The 20,443-nt window shown below is 32.7% G+C and overlaps 1 protein-coding gene across 2 annotated transcripts; it reads left to right on the top strand.

The window, feature by feature from the left end:
- Positions 1 to 890: 890 nt before the first annotated feature.
- On the top strand, positions 891 to 19,910 carry LOC141841118 (DExH-box ATP-dependent RNA helicase DExH11-like; the record flags this gene model as incomplete). 2 transcript variants are annotated; one of them, XM_074729239.1, is given in 6 exon segments in its annotated part: positions 891 to 1,044; positions 12,494 to 12,953; positions 13,448 to 13,662; positions 14,305 to 14,543; positions 19,357 to 19,483; positions 19,563 to 19,910. In XM_074729239.1, coding segments are annotated over 6 exon segments (1,408 nt in total), but the record flags the coding sequence as incomplete, so codon positions are not given.
- Positions 19,911 to 20,443: the final 533 nt, after the last annotated feature.

The raw sequence follows: 20,443 nt of genomic DNA, 5'->3' as shown, positions 1-20,443 counted from the left end.
TAACAAGTCAATTAAGTGTATAAGATAAACTTTATGTTAAATAATTAAATTTTAATTTCTTCAAAGAAAATATTATTACCGAAGGGGAGCCTTGGTGTAACTGTAAAGTTGCTGCCATGCGATCTTTGAGGTCACGGTTTGAGTCGTGGAAATAATCTCTTGTAAAATGCAAGATATGGTTGTGTACAATTGATCTAATGTGGTTTGATTTTTTTTCGGGACCCCATATTGGTGGGAGCTTCGTGCACCGGGCTATCTTTAAAATATTATTGCCAACATTTAATATTTAAACCTTTTCAAATGTCCTATAGTTTATTTATAAATAACAATGAAAACCTACGTAATTAATTGTCATATAGCATAAATAATCTATTCTTTCAAAAAAAATCTAAACAATCTTTTAACAAATTATCAATTACAGTGAAACATAAGTTAAATTAACACCACTATAATCTTATAAGAAAATGTTAAATCATAAGTTTTTTTTTAAAAAAAAGTTGGCTTTGCTAGTATTAAAGCTTTGATCTTATATTTTCTTCTTCTCAATGCTAGCTTTGTTGCAGATTAATACTTGAATGATATTATGTACAATATATTTTGGCCTATGCATATTTTGTTTGTCGTCTAGTGCTTGTTGTATGCTTCTTTACTAGAAATGAGCATTTACGATGATGTAGTTTTGCTAGTGCTGGTGATATGACTTACTTTTATAGTACGCAAACCATGATTTACTAAGATATTCAATATGCTTGAGTGAGGCAACTTGTATATCTAACTTGCCTTGAGAACTGAGTTGGTACTTTTTATCAAATAAATGCCATCATTTCTTAATCACTGTTATTTTTCGTCAATTTCTTTATATTTCTGAAGCTTCATTGTTTGCCTATCAGATGCATAAAAGGTGAACCTACGATAGAAGCATATTATGAGATGGCATCAGAAGCTGAAACATACAAACAACAAATTATGGAGGCTATCTTGCAGTTACAGTCCACCCAACAAATTCTTGTTCCAGGAAGAGTGGTGATAGTTAAACAACTACCGGTGAGTGCTAAGTTGATAGTTTGAGTCTACTCTTTTACAATATATTTTGATATTAGTTTTGAATAATATATTTTTCTAGGTTTTATTCTCTTCTTTGATGTATATTTTAATATTAGATAAACCAACTTTGTTTTGGATAATATATTTTTCTAGGTTTCTTTCTCTTCTTTGATGTCAATACTTTGAGATAGTGGTGGCAATTGGGCTGAGCCATCCATGGTTTAGCATGACACAAGTCATTCCATGCTTGCCCAAATCATAGGTGAGCTTAGCTTAGGGGTGTAAACAAGTTGAGCCGAGTTGAGTTGTGTTCAAGTTTGTTTATTTACTTGTTGAGTGTGTTCAAATTTGTCTATTAAAAATCTTATCGAGCTTGAGTTTTTTATCGAGCTCAACTAATAACATTGTTGTCCGTATAAATTAAGTTAAATATTTATGTAATACATGCAAATTATATTATTTTTTATTATTTTTAACATAATATGAATAATTTAAGATTATAAAAATTTATAAATTACTATATTTTTATTTACTTGGATAAAAAATTTATGATTATATTTTATACAAGTTAATAAATAAATTTATGCAACTTTGTTTATGAACGTTAACGAACCAAACTTACTAATGTACAAATTGGTTTATTTGATATATTTTTTGTTTTCATTGAACAAACATAAATGAACTTCATCGACTTGAACATGTTGTTCACAAACGTCTAGTTCGTTATAGCCCTAAGTGTGCTTAGGTCAAGTAGCATCCTCTTGGCCCATGCGCCTGAGTCAATCTAGATTTATGGTTGACTCGAAATTGGTTAATACCTATGAGTTGGGCATTACCCACTCGAAATTGGTCCATACCTATAAGTTGGGCATTACCCAATTGATCACTCTGGCCCACAAACCATGGGATATTTAATTTCACATTTGGAGTTAGATATTAATATTACATGTGACTATTGATAAAAGGGGATGTTGATGGCCTATTCGCGAACTAGTTGGCTATATTATGAAACACCCATAAAAAATGTAACATAAAATTTATAAATTTCAAAATTATTTCAATTTTTGTTTTTATTAATTAAAAAATTTAAGTTAATTTTTCATTTTAAATAATTTTTAAATTTTTTATTAATTTTAAAATTTATAAATTCTGCAAAAATTAAATATTAAAGAATAATTTAGGTTGAGCATAAACCAGTGCTTTTTGGCTCAAGTTGGGCCAAGGTCTTAGCCTTTCCGTGTTAGGTTGGACACAACCCATAAATAGGTTTGTCAAGCTTAACTCGATATGGATTCTAGCAGTCTATTGGGCCTCGGCTAGGCTTAGCCTGAGCATGGGCAATTGCCACCTCTCCTTTCAGAGTTCCAAATTAATGTACAATATAGGAGTAATTTATATATATGTAAAACAACAACAAAGCACATTAGCCCAATTAATAAGTGACATTACCCTTAAAGGTCTAGGCTGCTAAACCTCTAATTTTGAGCCTACGAACTCCTGTTTAGGAAAGGTTGAAAGAAGGGGCTGAGCCACTCTTGTCTAGTAGTTTGCACATCACCATATTACAACCTACTAATGGTGTTGGCGTCAAGGTAATCACAATATCTTTCATCACTCAAAGTAACTATAATATATTTCACCACTAGGGAGAAGAAGTTTATTGCAATAGTAGAGTAGACATGACACCACACTTAGTGACGTGGGATGGAGAATCAATTAGTCAACAAAGTTTCTTCTAGCATACAAATAATACATATTATTTTACGATGAATTTATTAGAAAGTAGTGACTAAAAAAAAGAGTAGCCCGATGCATAAACTTTAGTGCGAGGTCCTAGGGAAGAGTTGGATTACATTGAGTATATTGTACGTAACCTTACCTTGCATTTTACAAGAGGTTATTTCCGCGACTCGAACCATGATCTTAGTATCACATGACAACTTTACTATTGCACCAATGCTCCCTTTATTAGAAAGCAATGACTAAACAATTCCAAGAAAAATGTTATATAAAAAATATATCTCTATATACATCTAAACTTAAACTTCTGATAAAAAAGAGAATTATCTAACTAGCTTTTGAAAAAAAGCGAATCATCTATCAAGAAAACTCTAAAAGGAGTTATAGTTAAGAAACTGTAAAAGGAGTTATAGTTAATAAATTTTGTTCATTCGATTAAGGCAAAAACTATTTAGGAGCTAATCATTTCAGTTAATAAATACCGACTAAGCTTACTAATGTTCAAGCTTACTAGTGTTCGAGCAGTACATAATTAATGTTAACGAACCAAGCTTACTAGTGTTCAAGCTTATATATATATATATATATATATATATATATATATATATATACTATTGAACGAACATAAAGGAGCTTTATCGAATTGAATATAAAAGTTGTTCACGAACGTTTGGATCATTATAGACCTAAGTGTGCTTCGGTCAAGTAATGTCCCCATAGCCCATGCACCTAAGTCATTCTAGACCCATGGTTGACTCGAATTGGTCTATGCTTATGAGTTGGGCTTTACCCAATTGATCACTGTGGCCCACAAAGCATGGGATGTTTAATTTCACATTTAGAGTTAGATATTGATATTAGATGTGATTATAGATAAAAGGGGATGTTGATGGCCTATCCTTGAACTAGTTGGCACCCATAAAAAAATTTTAACATAAAATTTAGAATTTTCGAAATTATTTCAATTTTTATTTTTTATTAATTGAAAAGAATTTAAGTAATTTTTCATTTTAAATAATTTTTAAAATTTTAATTTTTTTTAGTAATTTTTAAATTTAGAAATGCTGCAAAAATTAAATATTAAAGAATAATTTAGGTTGGGCATAAACCAAGTGCTTTTGAGCTCAAGTTGGGCTAAGGTCTTAGCCTTTCAATGCTAGATTGGACACAACCCATAAATAGGTTGGTCAAGCTTGACTCAACATGGATTCTAGCAGTCTATTAGGTGTGGACTAGGCCTAGCCCGAGCATGGGCAAGCTAAATTAATGTACAATATAGGAGTAATTTATATATATATATGTAAAACAACAGTGAAGCACATTAGCCTAGTCAATAAGTGACATTACCCTTAAAAGTTCTAGGCTACTAAACCTCTATTTTCATGCGTAGGAACTCCTATTTGAGAAAGTTTGAAAGAAGGGACTGGGAAAAGGCTCGTCTAATAATTTGTACATCATCAAAGTACAACCTACTAATGGTGTTGGCATCATGGTAATCATAAATTATTTTACCACTCAAAGTAACCATAATATATTTCCCCATTTGGGAGAAGATGCTTCTTGTAATCATAGAGCAAGCATGACAACACACTTAGTGATGTGGGATGGAGAATCAATTAGTCAATAAAGTTTCTTCTATCATATGAATAATACATATTATTTTACAATGAATTTATTAGAAAGCAAGGATTAAAAAAAGGGCAGTCTGGTTCACGAAGCTCTCATCAGTACAAGGTCTCGGGGAAGAGTCGGATCACATTGGGTCTATTGTATGCAGTCTTATTTTGTATTTTGTAAGAGACTATTTCCGTAACTCAAACTAGTGACCTCGAGGTCACATGACTTCTTTTCATTAGAAAGCAATGACTAAACTTAACAATTCCGAGAAAAATATTATATAAAAAATATATTCCTCTATACATTTAAACCCAAACTTTAGAGAAAAAAGTGAATTATCTAACTAGCTTTAAAAAAAAGTGAATCATCTGGCAAGAAAACTATAAAAGGAGTTATAGTTAATAAATTTTGTTCATTTGATTAAGGCAAAACTATTTAGAGTGAAACTACATGCATCAATTGTTTTATGCGAAATAAAGGCAAAAACTATTTAGGAGCTAATCATTTCTAAAAATACCAACTTAGCAGTATGTGCAGGATTACAACATACAGATCTCTATTGACGAGTATTATGAACTCTAAAACTTAATTAATTTTTGCCTTAACAGTATGCAACTCTAATTTAGCCGAAAAAATCATGAATACAAATTTTCAATTCATGATACAACAACAACGACAACAACAATCAAGTCTTATCCCACTAGGTGAGGTCCACTATATGGTTTTCAATTCATGATAATTTAATATAATCACAAAGCCAATCAAATTCATAAAAGAAAGTACCTTCGAGTTTGTATCAAATTGCTTTTCTTCCATTTGTCGCCAAAACAAAATGGAGATTTTTCAGTGTTAAATAACAACTTCAGAAAATCATGGACAGCAGATCAATATAGAGCAAAGGACGAGAAATAATTTTTGAAATCTCAAAATTCACAGCTGCTCAGTTCCTGTGTGCTAGATTCCAAACTGGTTAGTTGATTGCTCTTGTAGAGGAATTTTATTTGTAATTAAAGGCACAATGGGACTTCATCTTTGCTTAGAGTCACATGGAGAAAATTAAGATTTCAAAAGATCATAACAAAAGCAATATTATTATTATCTATCTTTTTCGATCAACAGACAGGTGTTGCTGCAATAGACAGTAGTATGATTCAGTAGCAGTATTTACTAAAGGGAAATGTGATTGCTAAATTAGCACCAAGTGGTAATAAATCAAAAGCAAATCAGGTCGTTGAGTTATAAAGTAACAAGTAAGCTGATAATAAGAAAGCAACAAATAGATAAGTTAGTAGTATTCTGATCCAAACAAAGTGAAACATAAGTTATAGGATGGCAAGGGAAAATATGGTGGAAGAGACATATGATTAATGAATATGTCGATATTATATGTGCTCGCATCTTCAATCACCTTGGTGCACCCGCCCAAATAATTATCAAGTCCAATCTGTCTTCAAACTCTCTTATTCTCTCTTCTTAAATCTTTCATTTTTTTTATTCTTCTCTTGAGCATTTTCATATGGACAAATTGTGAAATAGAAAATAAAGATGGATAAACAAAAATTGTGGGAAAAGCAATGAAATTTTGTACTAGCTGCTTTGAGTCCTCATATTTCAATCACCTATCTCATAAAATCAGCACAATGGTGATTTTCAAACTTTTAGTAGTAAAATATTCTTTCCCAAAGGCCTAGTTTAATTGTTAATACATTAAATTAGAAACTTTACATGGCCAAAGAGCAACGAAAAAGAGATAAGTCACAGTGGGATAGTATCAACATATCAAACATATTTTGTATCCTATTTGAAAAATAGACATCCATGTTACCAGCATAAAAATGAAACACTATAATACAAACCTGCTCAGTATATGCAACTTGTTCCCTTCATATCAAGCAGAAGCCCTAAATTTATACAGTAAAAGTCAAATATTGTTTAGTTTTTAAGGAGTAGAATTTTCTATGTATAATAAGTTTCAAGAAGTAGGTGAATATTCTTGAGAATTGATCAGTTGAAAATGGTTATATGATTTGACATTGAGGACTCTCTTGGTGTTCATGATCTGGCTACATGAACAATGTATTATGATGAACAACTGTACATTAGTGTGTTACAATTGCGATGGATTAGAGCATAGAAAACGTAACAAGTATCTAGTGAGAAATACTGACCAAGTCAGTTTGGATCCTTTTCCTGGATAGACTTATATAGACAGTTTAAATAATCTTTTTTTTCATAGTCATGCCGAATCATTTGGCCATTAACTATTGCGGTCATAAGCATCTATGTGTGTGCCACAACACAAACATATATTAGTCGTATTAAATTACTTTCATCTGATCTGCTTGAGAAATGTTGTCAAATGTGTACTTTAAATTACTTTCTGTAAATGACTCATGGTGTTTTTTCATATTCTACTTATTAAACTATTTTACAGAATTCACGACAAACAATAGTATTACTGGAAAGGAATTGATTATGACCAAGTTGAACACTGTGACAAACCTTGCTATTATAAATCAAAAGGATATAAACTTTTTAATCTATAATTCTCAATGATGTCTTATGAAGTCTTTTACCCCGATTTCTAGACTTCATCCTCAGTACCCAACAAAAAATATTTTTTTAGCCTTGATCCAACCTTTATGGATATGACAAAAATGGAAACTTAGACACAATACTCACGCAATAAAATATAAGTGTAATTGTAACTCTACATTTATATTGTTTATCAGATTTCATTGCTTTATCAAACAGGAACATAAGCAAACACTAAGTAGACATTCAAATGGAAATACCTTAGATGGTGCTTAGACAGAGCAGGGATAGCTAATGTAAGGTTTTGGCTTCACTGTTTTCTTTAAGTCAAATTAAACTTGGTCAGCCTTAGTGATTGAAACATATGTGGGACATGTGTCATCAATTTCCTTAAAAGATAGTAATTAGTATGTATTTAGAATGAGAATTTTAGTCATTTGGATCAAACTACACCAATCTGCACCTATAATTGAGACCCATGCACATGGTTTCCGGGTTTATATTCCATTCCCCATCATTTTCTTGATTTTCAAACTCCCTAGAGTGCCCCATCAATTTCAGTTGAACAGAGTATAGAAATGTAGTATTGATGTCGAGGGAAAAACAAATCTTTCAACTGGTCTCGCTATTTATTATGACCCTAGCACAAATAAATACTTAGCTAATTAGCTCGATGTTTTATGTGCTCAGATATTGTACATATGAGGTATCTAGCCTACAAATTAAAACCGTTACTTTATCATGGTTTCACATATATATTAACTTAGTAGAAAATATTGATTAACCTATACACCAAGTTTAATTGGTCTAGTCTTTCCTTCAATTCCTCAAGTTTAATTGCATTGAGAATCTTTGTTTTGTTTATAAACACTTGGAGAGAAAAAAAGTGCAGGTTTGAAAGCTAAGTAACGACACCACAAAACATAAGTCACTCGTACATTGAGATAGTCACCAACTTTTTTTTTTCAAAATAAAAAACTGTTTAATCACTAAATATGTTACTTACTGCTATAACAACTTAAATAATTAGAAAATTGAAGAATCTACAATTTAATGATATCCACTTATTTGGAGAATGAGGTTTAGGAACTGAAAATTAGGTTTTGAATTTTTTGAGGTGTTTTGTGCCACAAAGAGGTCAGGTAAACTCAGTTAAATTTGAACTTCTGAAACAATTATTAAATTCATTCTTAAAGTAACTTAGAGAAAGGAGAAACAAAAAATTTTCTTGGCAACCTAGTAAAGCATTCAAGAACCTAAATGATGAGCAAAAAAAGGAGACTGATTATTTTTGCATATCTATTATGTTTAATGAAAGAGTATCCTAAAGTGAGAACAAGCAAAACCAACAGAAGATAGCCTTCTTAAAAGACATTGATCTGTTTTACGTTCATTGCAAACCTCATATAATTTTGTGGAAATTTAACAATTAAGTTCAATAGCAATGGCTCCATCTCTTACCTATATGTTTCTCAGAAATTGTAGTGATACTTTCAGGAAAGCCACTAGAGATGCTAAATGTGAATCTTGATTAGTGCTGTTGGGAATGGAAACAGCCTGAACAAGTTAAACAAACTGAATGCTAGAAACTTATGGGAGGAAGAAGAAATTGACCTTTTTTAGGAAAGACAGACTGATAAACAGAAAGTGGATTTTAGGCATCTTCATTGGGTTACTTACCCTGTGTTTCCAACACAAAATAAATAAATAATGAGTTAGTTGCTTACTGCAACAGAAAAATAAAACTAAGAGAGGTTTAACAACTACTAAACAAACTTAATAATTAACAAATTGTTCAAATAGAAGGAATAATCAATAGTAGGTAGCAAAAACAGAAGCAGTTAAGAAGCAGGAATAAAAAACTACAGGGAAAAAATGTAGAGAAGATCACACTTGAAGGAACACCAAGACAACATCATGAAAGGGGGAGAATGTGTGCAGCCTCAAACCTTATTAACATGTGAAGAGGAGGAAGAAGATGCAGGAAAACTAAGAACCAGTGAACAATGAGACTGGAAGCATGAAGCAGGGAAAAGTAAGGGAGGATGCACAAATAGAAAGAAGAGATTTGGGAAATACAATAGAAGAGGATAGCTAAAGACAATAGATGAAGAGTGGAGAATCCAAAGAGAAGAGCATAGAAAGCTGTCACACCTTCTATTATTCCACGTCTTGTCAGAAACATATGCTTCCACCTGTTCACCATGTACCCAACATTCGCACAAATCCTGTTCACCCTAGCATCCAATCAATCCAAATCAGTGAGTTGATTGCACGATTGCTCAATGATGATGAGAAAGGTTCCAAATATTGAGTCATGTCAGTGTTTTAATCTTTGATTGAAATGATACTATATCTATGTTTAGACATAGTGTTGGTGGCGAAATCGCGGTAGGACGAAGGAAATGAAAAAAAAGTTGAATAGAAATAACTATATACCTAAATATGAACTATGCTTCATCTAGAATGATATAGTTTTGACTGTGTTGTACAAACACAAGTTACAAAAATAAGAAATCATTTTCAATTCATTTTGATGTGTGTTGCGGAGTGTCAAAGGGTGTCGATTATCATGATATTCATCAACATAATTAACATAGTAATAATACAAGTGAGATTACCGATGTCGGACTGAGTAGTATCAAGGTTTGATATTTATTGGAATGATACTTTTTGATTGTACCGCTCGACAGTGTGTGAGATCATGAAGAAACCTTTGTCAACAACACCGAATTAAGAAAACAATAGTTGATGCCTTATGACCACTTATTGATGGGTATTTTCATACATGGTGACTTCTAGCCTCTCATGATCACGTTGCTACCATATGTGGAAGAGAGCCACCCAATCGCCTATGACTTCTTGTTCAATAAATAAATTTAGACAATCAACTACGAGCTCATGTAGAAAAAGAAAAAATGAGCCAAACCATGGTTTTAGTCACTTGTCAACTCAAAATATGTTAAGTTTGTGGAGTGCCTAAGGGTGTGCCAAACACTAGGAACCAACAAAAGGGGAAGTTAAGAAGGAAGAAGATAAGAGCGAGGGAAGTCATGCGTCTTGTAGACGAAAAGAAGGTGAAGGAGTTGAACTTCCTGTTCTTGGATCTCACAATGAGCAACAAGGTCACACGACTTTCGTCTTCACGTAAGTCGAAGCTTGCTGGTTTCGTCTCTGTTTCACTTGATCTCCTGACAAACAAAACTTTCATCTATTTTAGAGCTAAACTTTGCTAGTTATTGCTACAAACAACGACGTCGTTGGATTCTAAGTTGCATGGTCTTGTTGGATCTTGTGACAAACAACACGTCACAAGATTTTCATCTCTAGTGACATCTGCACACAAGTTTTTCATTGTACTTTTGTAGACATTGATGAGCTAAACTTCGAATCATTGGAAGGGCTCACATCTCAGGCCATGTGCATTGTGAGTTGTTCACATGATTTCCATCTCTAGTGACATTCACTCATAATTTTTTTGTTGGATTTTCACAAGCGATGAAGAGATAATCTTTAATCGAGTCACTGAAAGTGTTCCATGTTCATTCCTTGAGTTTGTTCTACATGTTAGTCAAAGGATGAAATGAAATATTTCATCTATGCTGATTGACACTAATCGAAATACTAAACATTGGAAGAATACATGTGTAGAAAAAGAAACCATAGTAATGGCTTGGCATGGTGCCATGTGTCATGAAAAGGATTGCCTAATATACTATCGAAAATTATGGGTTTTCAAATACAACAATAATAACCATCAAGCCTTATCCCACTAGGTGAACTTGGATCCTCCTACACCATTAGATTTTATCCCCTACTATATCATTATTTATATTTAAATAAATTTTATTCTCTTTTATCTTTACTAACCATGTTTTTTTTATCTTCTACCTCATTTAATGAGTATATTTGTCATAGTTTCACATTGCCTAACTGGAGTATTTATTAGTCATCTAAATACATATTTGTGTCATCTTAAACGTATATCTTAGACTTTTTCCTCAATAAGTGTAATCCTGATTTTTTCTCTAATGTTCATTTTTTTATCCTATTGATCCTTGTATGTCTCGTATATCCATCTTAATATCCTTATCTTTACGAGTTTCATCTTCTGTTCGTGTGTTCGAGTTATAATCTAATATTCAATTATATAAAACATAGTAGGTCTAACTGTCGTTTTATAGAACTTTCATTGAAGTTTTAGAGATATTTTTCGATCACAAGGATCAACTAACGCTCTCCTCTTTATCCTTATCTTTACGAGCTCCATATGTTTGCAAAAATGATTCTAAATACTTAAAACTCTCAGTTATAGATAACTCATTATCTCTTATCTTAATATTTGTCTTACTATGTCTAAGATTGCTAAATTTAAATTCATATTCTTTACTAAATCTAAAACCTTTCACTTTCATTGTTTTCCGCCAAGATTTGAGCTTAGATTTACTCCTTTACATATCTCATCTATTAAAACAATATCACCATGACAATATATCTTTGATATTTCCAATGAGTTCATCCATGATCAGTGTAAAAAGATATATATTGGCTATTATAAATTCATATGCTATTGTAAAATCTAATATAGTTTCTTTATTTCTTGTTCTAAAATTCTAACCCTCACGCACTTTATCATATTCCTTATTTCTTACTCCTATATGTCCATTTAGATTTCCTTTAATTAAAATGATCTCGTTTGATGAACATTTTTATATTATCTCATCTAGGTCTTTTTAAAATTTATATTTGGTGTCTTCATCTAATCCTATTTGAAGTGCATATATGCTAATTACATTGATATTTTCTTTTACCACCATTATTTTAAGAGTTATAATCTTATTCCCTTTCTAACTACTCTTAGTATTTTATTTTTTAACGAACTATCTATAACAATATTTATTCCATTTCTTGATTTATTTTTTCCTGTGTACTATAATTTAAAATCTGAGTTTTCTATTATTTTTGCTTGCTCTCCTACTCATTTTATCTTTTGTAAACATAAAATATTAATTTTTTTCTTAATTATCGACCTATTACCTCCAATACTTTACTAGTGAGCATTCCTATGTTCCATGTTCAAAATGTAAGAGAATCGGTATTGCTATAATGTTTATTTTTATCCAATATATGGTATGAGAACTTTTGTATATTTTACACTACAATCAAGTGCACATGGAGATGTAGCGGCCACATTGCAATCAGACCTTGCAACGTGTTTCTTTTGAAGCACAACTTAGTATTAGAATAATAGTTTAATAGATTCATTCATAGAACATTCGTCTGTGTTTGATGTTGGTTGACAACCTAAAGTAACCCTCAACTTTTTTCATCTAGTCTTGGGACTAGTATTGGTGATTTTGATTATGAGTTTTCAAATATATAATATAGTTATTAAATAAAATTCAATAGTATATTTTTTTTCATTCACATATTCAATAATATCTTCTCTAGGGTGGTCTAAATACTTATCTCTTAAAATTCCACATGTTTCAACTTTTACAAACTTGTTCCTGTGGATGCCATTTTTTATTGGGATTATATTTTGACTGAATGGTAGGCAGAAGACCACTTACTTGGTGTTGTTTTGAAGACTCCTGCTGCTGCTAATAAACAATATATCATTTTAGTATTGACTACTGCTATTACTTCGTCCATGCAAGCTTCATCTACCTTGAACAAAATACAAGAGAATCAAAGTTTTCAACAAGGTTATTTTATTACTCCTAAAGGAAAACGTGGGACGGAAGAAGAGTACTTTTCATCCATTACTTCAAGGAAAGGATCTGGAGCTATAAACATAAAATTGCCCCATTATGGTAGTGCTTCTGGTATTAACTATGCAGTTACAGAAATGGAGAACAAAGACATCATCTCTATTTGCAATTGCAAAATCAAGATTGATCAGGTGCGACTTCTTGAGGATGCAAGCAACATTGCATATGCAAAAACTGTTCAGGAATTGCTAAAACATAAACCTGATGGAAACAAATTTCCTCTTGCTCTGGATGCTGTAAAAGGTGTGTTTTATTTCCTTACAGTCATAAAGGCCATATGACTGTTCTGTTGTGTATATAGCTATTCTTGCAAGTATCCTGGCTATCCTTTTCATCGCAGCTCACAAATATCTTCTGTCAAAAAATTGAAACTAAAAGTTCATTCTAAGAGAACTGAATTTAAGTAGTTAGGGCAATAATCCACTCAGAAAAAGAAAATACAGATATGATGGTCAAAGAAAATACAATATTAGAATATATATGTGCCTTGCATAGAATAATAAAGTCATTGGACAGTGTTTCATATTACATATTTGGATCATACTTGAATTGTTTTTGGACTGCTTCTTTTACTCTCTTATATGAGAGTTGTTGTAATCATGTGACAAGTGAAGTAAGCTGGCAGTTAAACTTTTATGATTGGGTTGAAAAAGATCTATGATTCATGACCCCTTTCTCTTGAATATTGTTTTCTTTAGTTCTCTTTCTTTAATGTGTATTTTTTTCAAACTTCTTAGATCTCAAATTGAAAGATATGGCTCTTGTGCAAATGTATCATATTTACAACGATTTTTTGCAAAATATGAGTGAGAACAAATGCCATGGTTGCACAAAGTTGAATGAACATATCATGTTGATGAAGGAGCAAAGTAGGCACAAAGAAGAAGTCAATGCTTTAAAATTCCAAATGTCAGACGATGCTCTTCAGCAAATGCCAGACTTTCAAGGCCGGGTATGTTCAAATATACTCCATTCTTCCCAATGCATTGTAATTTCGTTTCAATATCAAAAGAATTTGCGCCTACAAAGATAAACGCTGATATGGAAAGGCCAGATTGCAATAACCATGGGATTATAGAAGTAGATATATATTATTTGAAGCTTGGGTTTTCTCCTTGCCTGTGCTTGGTTGATGATTTAAAGTTTTGATCTTTTGGGTATTATTGACATTAATGTTGGAATAGTGTTCTTCCACATATAGTTCTAGAAAGGAATTTTGACATGACTAGCTTCTATCTTGTTGCAGTTTTCAAAAACTAGTATATATTTGTTAGCCGGTAAGCTTGTTACTAAAATTGATGGGAAACCACTCATAGATATGATATTGTGGTTTGTGTTGGTTTGGATTGAATTTGAGTAATTGTTTGTATGATATACCTTCATCATCATAATCAAGCCATATTTCTACCCAATTATTTGGAGTTGGCTTTATAAATTTTATCCCTCTGTTGAGATCCATGCAAAGCTTTTCACTAGTGATATTCAAAATTTTATTATGTTGACTATTGTTTTCTTTTGTCTACCTATATTCCTTAGGATCATTCAGACCAATTGATTCCTTAAATAAACTAATTCATTATGTCTCAATATGCAGATTGATGTGCTCAAGGAGATCCACTGTATTGATTCTGATCTTGTTGTTCAATTAAAGGGTCGGGTTGCATGTGAAATGAACTCTGGGGAGGAGCTGATATGCACAGAATGTTTGTTTGAGAACCAATTGGATGATCTGGAGCCTGAAGAGGCAGTTGCAATTATGTCTTCTCTTGTTTTCCAACAGAACAACACTTCTGAACCATCACTTACTCCTAAATTGGCTTATGCAAAAAAAAGGTAGTATGATTATATTATATCTACAAAATGATGTTTTGTTTTTTGGACTATATGGTTTTAGAAGAATCTGAAGGGGAGCCTTAGTGCGATAGTAAAATTACTACCGTGTGATCAAGGTCACGGGTTCGAGTCACGAAAATAACCTTTTGCAATGCAGGATAAAGTTGTGTACAATAGATCCAATATGATCCGATCCTTCCTTGGGATCTCATATTGACGAGAGCTTTGTGCATCAGACTGCTTTTTATTTTATGGTTTCAGAATTTAATATTTGTATTAACTTACCATGGTAAAGATACTGCCCATTTAACACTTTGCCCACAGTTTTTTATATTATCACATTCCCACCTATAATTAATATTTTTTTTTCACTAATCACTGTTGTATCTCCCACATAAGTAAATTCTAAGAAATTTCATAACCCAAGTGGTAGTGACGATGGTAAAGTTAGTACTCTTAATTGGACAGTGTACAAATGAAACCTAGGTGGGAGAGTGAAATGTGCTATTACTTGCCTTCAGCATTCCATTGGAAATATTTGCACCTACACGATGCATTTGAATAACCAGCCTAAACAATACATATAATGTAGAATAATTTGATATAATGATGCATACTAATTACCATAAACTAAGTTGGTGTTTTCTTTTATTCACTTAGCTTAAACGTGTTTGATCAATTTGTAGCTCACATATCTAACCCATTACTTGAAACTTGGCCCACATATGTAGCTCACATATCCAACCCTCGTAATTGGCCACATAATCAATACGCACTATGGTTTTAATATAATTGGATCCTATTTTAAACCCAACCACATATCATAATATACAATATTATCTCTCACTATGTATGTTTATGCATATGTAACGATGTAAGCTGATTTTTAGTTACTGGGTTAAATTCTAGAAACAGATTAATATCATCAAATTTCTTTCTTTTGATATTTTTTCATTCCAGTTTGCAAAGTGATATTTAAGAATGCTTATAAAGCTTGATCTAGTCTTTTATGGTTTGTTTATATGGATGCTTGAGTAAAATGTTGGGGGAGGAGGGTGTGAAAGGTACATGAGAAAAATTGAAAACATGGTTGTCCACATGCTTTTTCCTATTCTTTTGTGTCTCCCTCCTCAATTCCCTCCTACTCACCCACCCAAGTAGCACATCATCACACATTAGTGTTGAAAACTCTACATTATAGGGTTCATGGAAGATGTCTTTCATGGATTTGTTTTCTTTCCCCAACAGAAGCCTACTAAACTAATTCCATCAAGTAAACATCACAAAACCAGTAATAATAGAAATTCCCACTCTTTCTATGTCCAAATTTGGCTAAGAAATTAGCCAAACTGTTATTATTCCTATCAACATTACACCACTGCTCCACCAAACTCTTCCCAAGACTATAAATATCCTTTATTAATAGCCAAACAACATCATTAGTACATCTACATAGATAATAGCATATTTAGAACCAATAAACTACTTCCACACTGACTAATTCATTCTCCAATCAATATTTAATCCATCTTTGATGTTCAGAAGCTCACGTTGTGTTGTAAAAGAAGCCCAAACTACAGGGTCTTCCACAACAACCTCTTTAGGGTCAGCTTTCACAATCCCAGTTGTTGCATAACTTTTCTCAGCCTTCCAGGCAGCATCAGGAAACACCAAACTCCATCCGTCTTAATATCAACAAAGTGCAGTTTCAACCTCTCTAAGAACTCCTACTGACACAACATTCTCATATTTAGGCACTTCTCTATTCTCCTTACCAAAGCTCCAGTATTATTAACAAGAGGTCAGTCCTTAAATCTCTCATTGTTGTTTTATCACGGTTTCCACGTAGTTACAGAAGTGAATGTTTAAAAATCATCAGCCTAATAAAATACAATTTACTAAAAATGTCTCAGATCATCCATCAGCACATTCCATTTCTTGGGAGAGGTATCTAGATTGATCGTGAGTAACTCGATGTATGCAATCTCCCTGAGGCCACCTTCCATATAAAATTTTTCACCCTTGGTGATATTGTCGCTCCACAAGCCCTTCTTAATTCATCTTATGCTGATCCATTTTTTTCCAGACTACTTTCTCTTGTAAAATTATAAGAAAACTTAGCTGACAAGTCTCCATCAACACTACATCTGTAATCCATTTGTCCTCACACTTACTATTAGGAATGTTAAAACGTTCAAGTTTCGTTCACTAATAGATTTGAGAAGATTCAATAGAGGCAATTAACACTCCATTGATCTCTGTATAAGCTCCTGCACTAGCCTAGCTCTTCAAATTCACATGCCACCATTTAATTGAATGTCTCAATTATCTCAATTCCCAATCTGTACCATCAAACAACCTTTCAGTACCAAAATACATCACTGATTTTTTTGGAAGCCTAAGATGAACACCCCCACTCTCTTTTTCACTTATGAATGACTAACATTATTTCTTCCTCCAAGCACTCAGGCTCAATCAGCCACAATCCTTCTAGTAGTCACTACCCTCTATTTATTCAAATTAAACTTAAGTGTTTAGGCATAGAAAGATCTCTTATGTTTCACTGAAATGCCATTCATCACATTAGGCATAGAGCCCATAGTTAAATTAATTAGTTTGAGATATTTTTAATTGCTAGCTTCCTATCTTGAGTGTTATTTTCTCCACCAACAAACTTTGAACTTTAGAGGTGAGACATGTTGGAATATCAACAATTGACACAAGAAGTTGTATCTGGGTATTATTTTGTTTCAAGATTGCAGTAGTAGATGTGGAAATATATTTACTAGGTTTGGCAAAACCAACAGATGGGGGATCAAGGGCTTCAGTGGCTAGAAGGGCGTCTCGGTAAGATTTTGTTCCTTTGGTAACAGCGTAACTGGTCATTTAAGTGGGCAAGGATACTTAAGATTTAAAGTTTTTAGGTAGTTCATTACCTTTAGCAGGGCAATTCCTCCCCAGGGTTAGCTCACATAGGTGTGCCCTTGGGCTTACCAGGCCTCCTGCCTATACTGCCAAGTTAGGACCTGTTCTTTTGCTTTCCCTTTGAGTACATTTAGCAATCACTTTAATTTTGGAAGATTAATTTATTTCCCTGTGGATTAACTGAAGCATTTCTTATAAAGATAGAGTTATATCAAGGATAACTCTAAATTCGTACCTTTTTGCACTAGTCATGAATGAACTCATTGGATATATTGAAGACACATTACCATGGTATTGTTATTTGTAGATATTTTTTTAGTTGATGAAACATGTGAAAGAGTAAATGCTAAGTTCGAATCATGGCAAAAACATTAAAAGTAAAAGATTTTAACCTTAAGAGGTTGATAAAAATGTTTTACATATGATACAATCAAGATGATTGAAATGGAGGAGAGTATCAGATGTTATTTGTGATTGTAAGGTACTAAAGATCAAAGAAAAATTTTACAAAATGGTAGTTAGATCTGTTATGTTATATGGAGATGAATGTTAGGTTATGAAATGAGCAAACGAACAAAAGATGAGAATCGCAGAGATAAGGATGTTAAAGTGAATATACGAACATATAAGCATGAAAAAGATTAAAAAAAACAAACATTAAAGAGAAATTTGGGGTTGCATCTCTATTGAGGGAAAACTCCAAAAGACACGTCTAAGATGGTATAGACACATACTTTAGTGTTCAATAAATGCCCCTAGTTAGGAGATGTGAGACTATGAGAAATACACATTAATAAAGGAAGAAGGAGATCAAAGAAGATTTAATTAGTAACAATACAATATAGATGAGGATATAATAAGAGGTCTAGCTTAATGACGTAGGAGGATCCATATAGTCGATCTCATGTAGTGGGATAAAGGCTTTGGTGGTTGTTGTTGATTGATTTTCTTGATAGAAGATTAATTTATTTCTCTTTTGTATTTTTCTTTTTTTCCTGATTTTTTAGGAAAGTTTTTTACTTTTTTGTTTTTGTTTTTGGTAGTTGAAAAATCATGGCTTGTGTGACTTTTTTTTTTCTTTTGTAGACAATTGTATATATATGTGCTAAATTATTCTAATAAGAAATGTATGTAGATTTCTTAAGATATACCCCGAAGATACTTGAAAGGATAAGAGCCTACTTTATGACCAAGAACATTTGAAATCTTCATTATTGTTGGCTCATACTACATTAATATGAATTTGAGACTTGCTGACATGGACTTTGTAATTATTTGTAGGACAGGTCATCATAAAAATTATGAGAAAAATTTCACAGAAAGATTTTCATCTGAGCGACATATGGTCCAACATTCTAGTTAGCAACTATTGCTCAACTCACTCCATTGACTTTACATGTTACAATTAAGTAAGCTGGAGGTCAACCATCCTTTAATCCAACAAAGGAAGTGTTTAGGAAACCCCCTAGGCCTCGTTATAGCCATAATAAGTGTCCAAGTAACTTTAATAACCTTTTCTGAATCACCTTCACAATTTGTTCATATTTGTTTATATAACCCCGTAGGCCTTGTTGACTTTACAAGTATGTACCATCCCACTTACAACATGAGCATTCATATATCTATCCCTTCAGGGAAAGCCTTCAATTGATGTGGTATTTCTTTAGATTTGTTATATGCAACATTGGCTTACGGTTGATTAGGATGTTAGTGAAAGATGAACATTTGTGCTTAATAATGTTTCATGTGTAAAACAGTGTTTTAATGTTTTTTCATTGTTAAATTGGCAAACAACTCTCAGTGTCAATTTTACAATAATTAGAACGTCAAGAATCTTATTATTTATATTTCTCATCATGGCATCATCTTCCCTTCCTACCTGTGTTAGATTATATGATACTGCGATAAGGTTGGGTCAACTCCAGGCACAATTTAAACTCGCTATCGATCCAGTGGAATATGCACGAGACAATCTCAAGTTTGGCCTTGTTGAAGTTGTATACGAATGGGCAAAGGTCTGGGTTTATGACATACTTTTCACTGTATTTTACATCATTCAGAAGTCCTCCCTGATATTCTATTTATGCATTTCAGGGAACCCCATTTGCTGATATTTGTGAGCTCACTGACGTACCTGAAGGTCTCATAGTAAGAACTATTGTTAGACTGGATGAAACATGTCGTGAATTCAAGAATGCAGCCTCAATAATGGGCAACTCTGGCCTTTACAAGAAGATGGAAACAGCCTCAAATGCTATAAAACGCGACATTGTTTTTGCAGCTAGCTTGTATGTGACAGGAGTTTGACACAGCTCTTGTTAGCATTAATCTTCTATCATTCTAGAAATAGCACAATAGATTTCACTTGTCATTATAGCATTCACTATCATGTCTCCTGGTACCTGCATTCATGCATGGTCAATTAATGTATATTTTCAGTTTTGGTATAGTTTCAAACATAAACAGAATACGAAATCTACAGTCCTCTGAGGGTCTACTGGAAAACTTTGGAGCTTCCTGTTGGCATAAGCCATCATGAAGATGTCAATTGTCCTGCACCAGTTGCATCGCCAACAATTAATCCACACATGATCTCGTGTAGATTGATTGAGTATAGAGTTGTATTTGTTTGACCTTATGCCTTCTATCCTACCAGGCAATGGATCTCTAGAGAAGCTCGTTATGATACTTGGGCCACTCAAAAAATCTTGCTCTTTTGGATATATTATGCAATTTTGATTAGTTTGATAGTATTTCGGTTAGTCATTCAGAAATATTATATATAGTTTTATTTGAATTATCCTTTGCATGCCCAACTCTTTCATGGCAAGTTTTTGGGCTTGTGGAGCGAGATTATTATGATCAGCCTGCACTCCACCTTCTCTGCCAAATCTACTCAGCTTTGAAGATCAAATTCATAATAAGAGTTTGATCCTCTCAGAGTTTCATCCATGAACAGTCGCTTCTCTGATATG

This window comes from Curcuma longa, chromosome 11 (assembly GCF_044706935.1).
Source record: "Curcuma longa cultivar G26 ecotype Majalengka, Jawa Barat chromosome 11, ITB_CL_G26_1.1, whole genome shotgun sequence".
Lineage (NCBI taxonomy): Eukaryota > Viridiplantae > Streptophyta > Magnoliopsida > Zingiberales > Zingiberaceae > Curcuma > Curcuma longa.
Note: the sequence above shows the minus strand (reverse complement) of the source record. Positions and strands in the feature narration are given on the sequence as shown.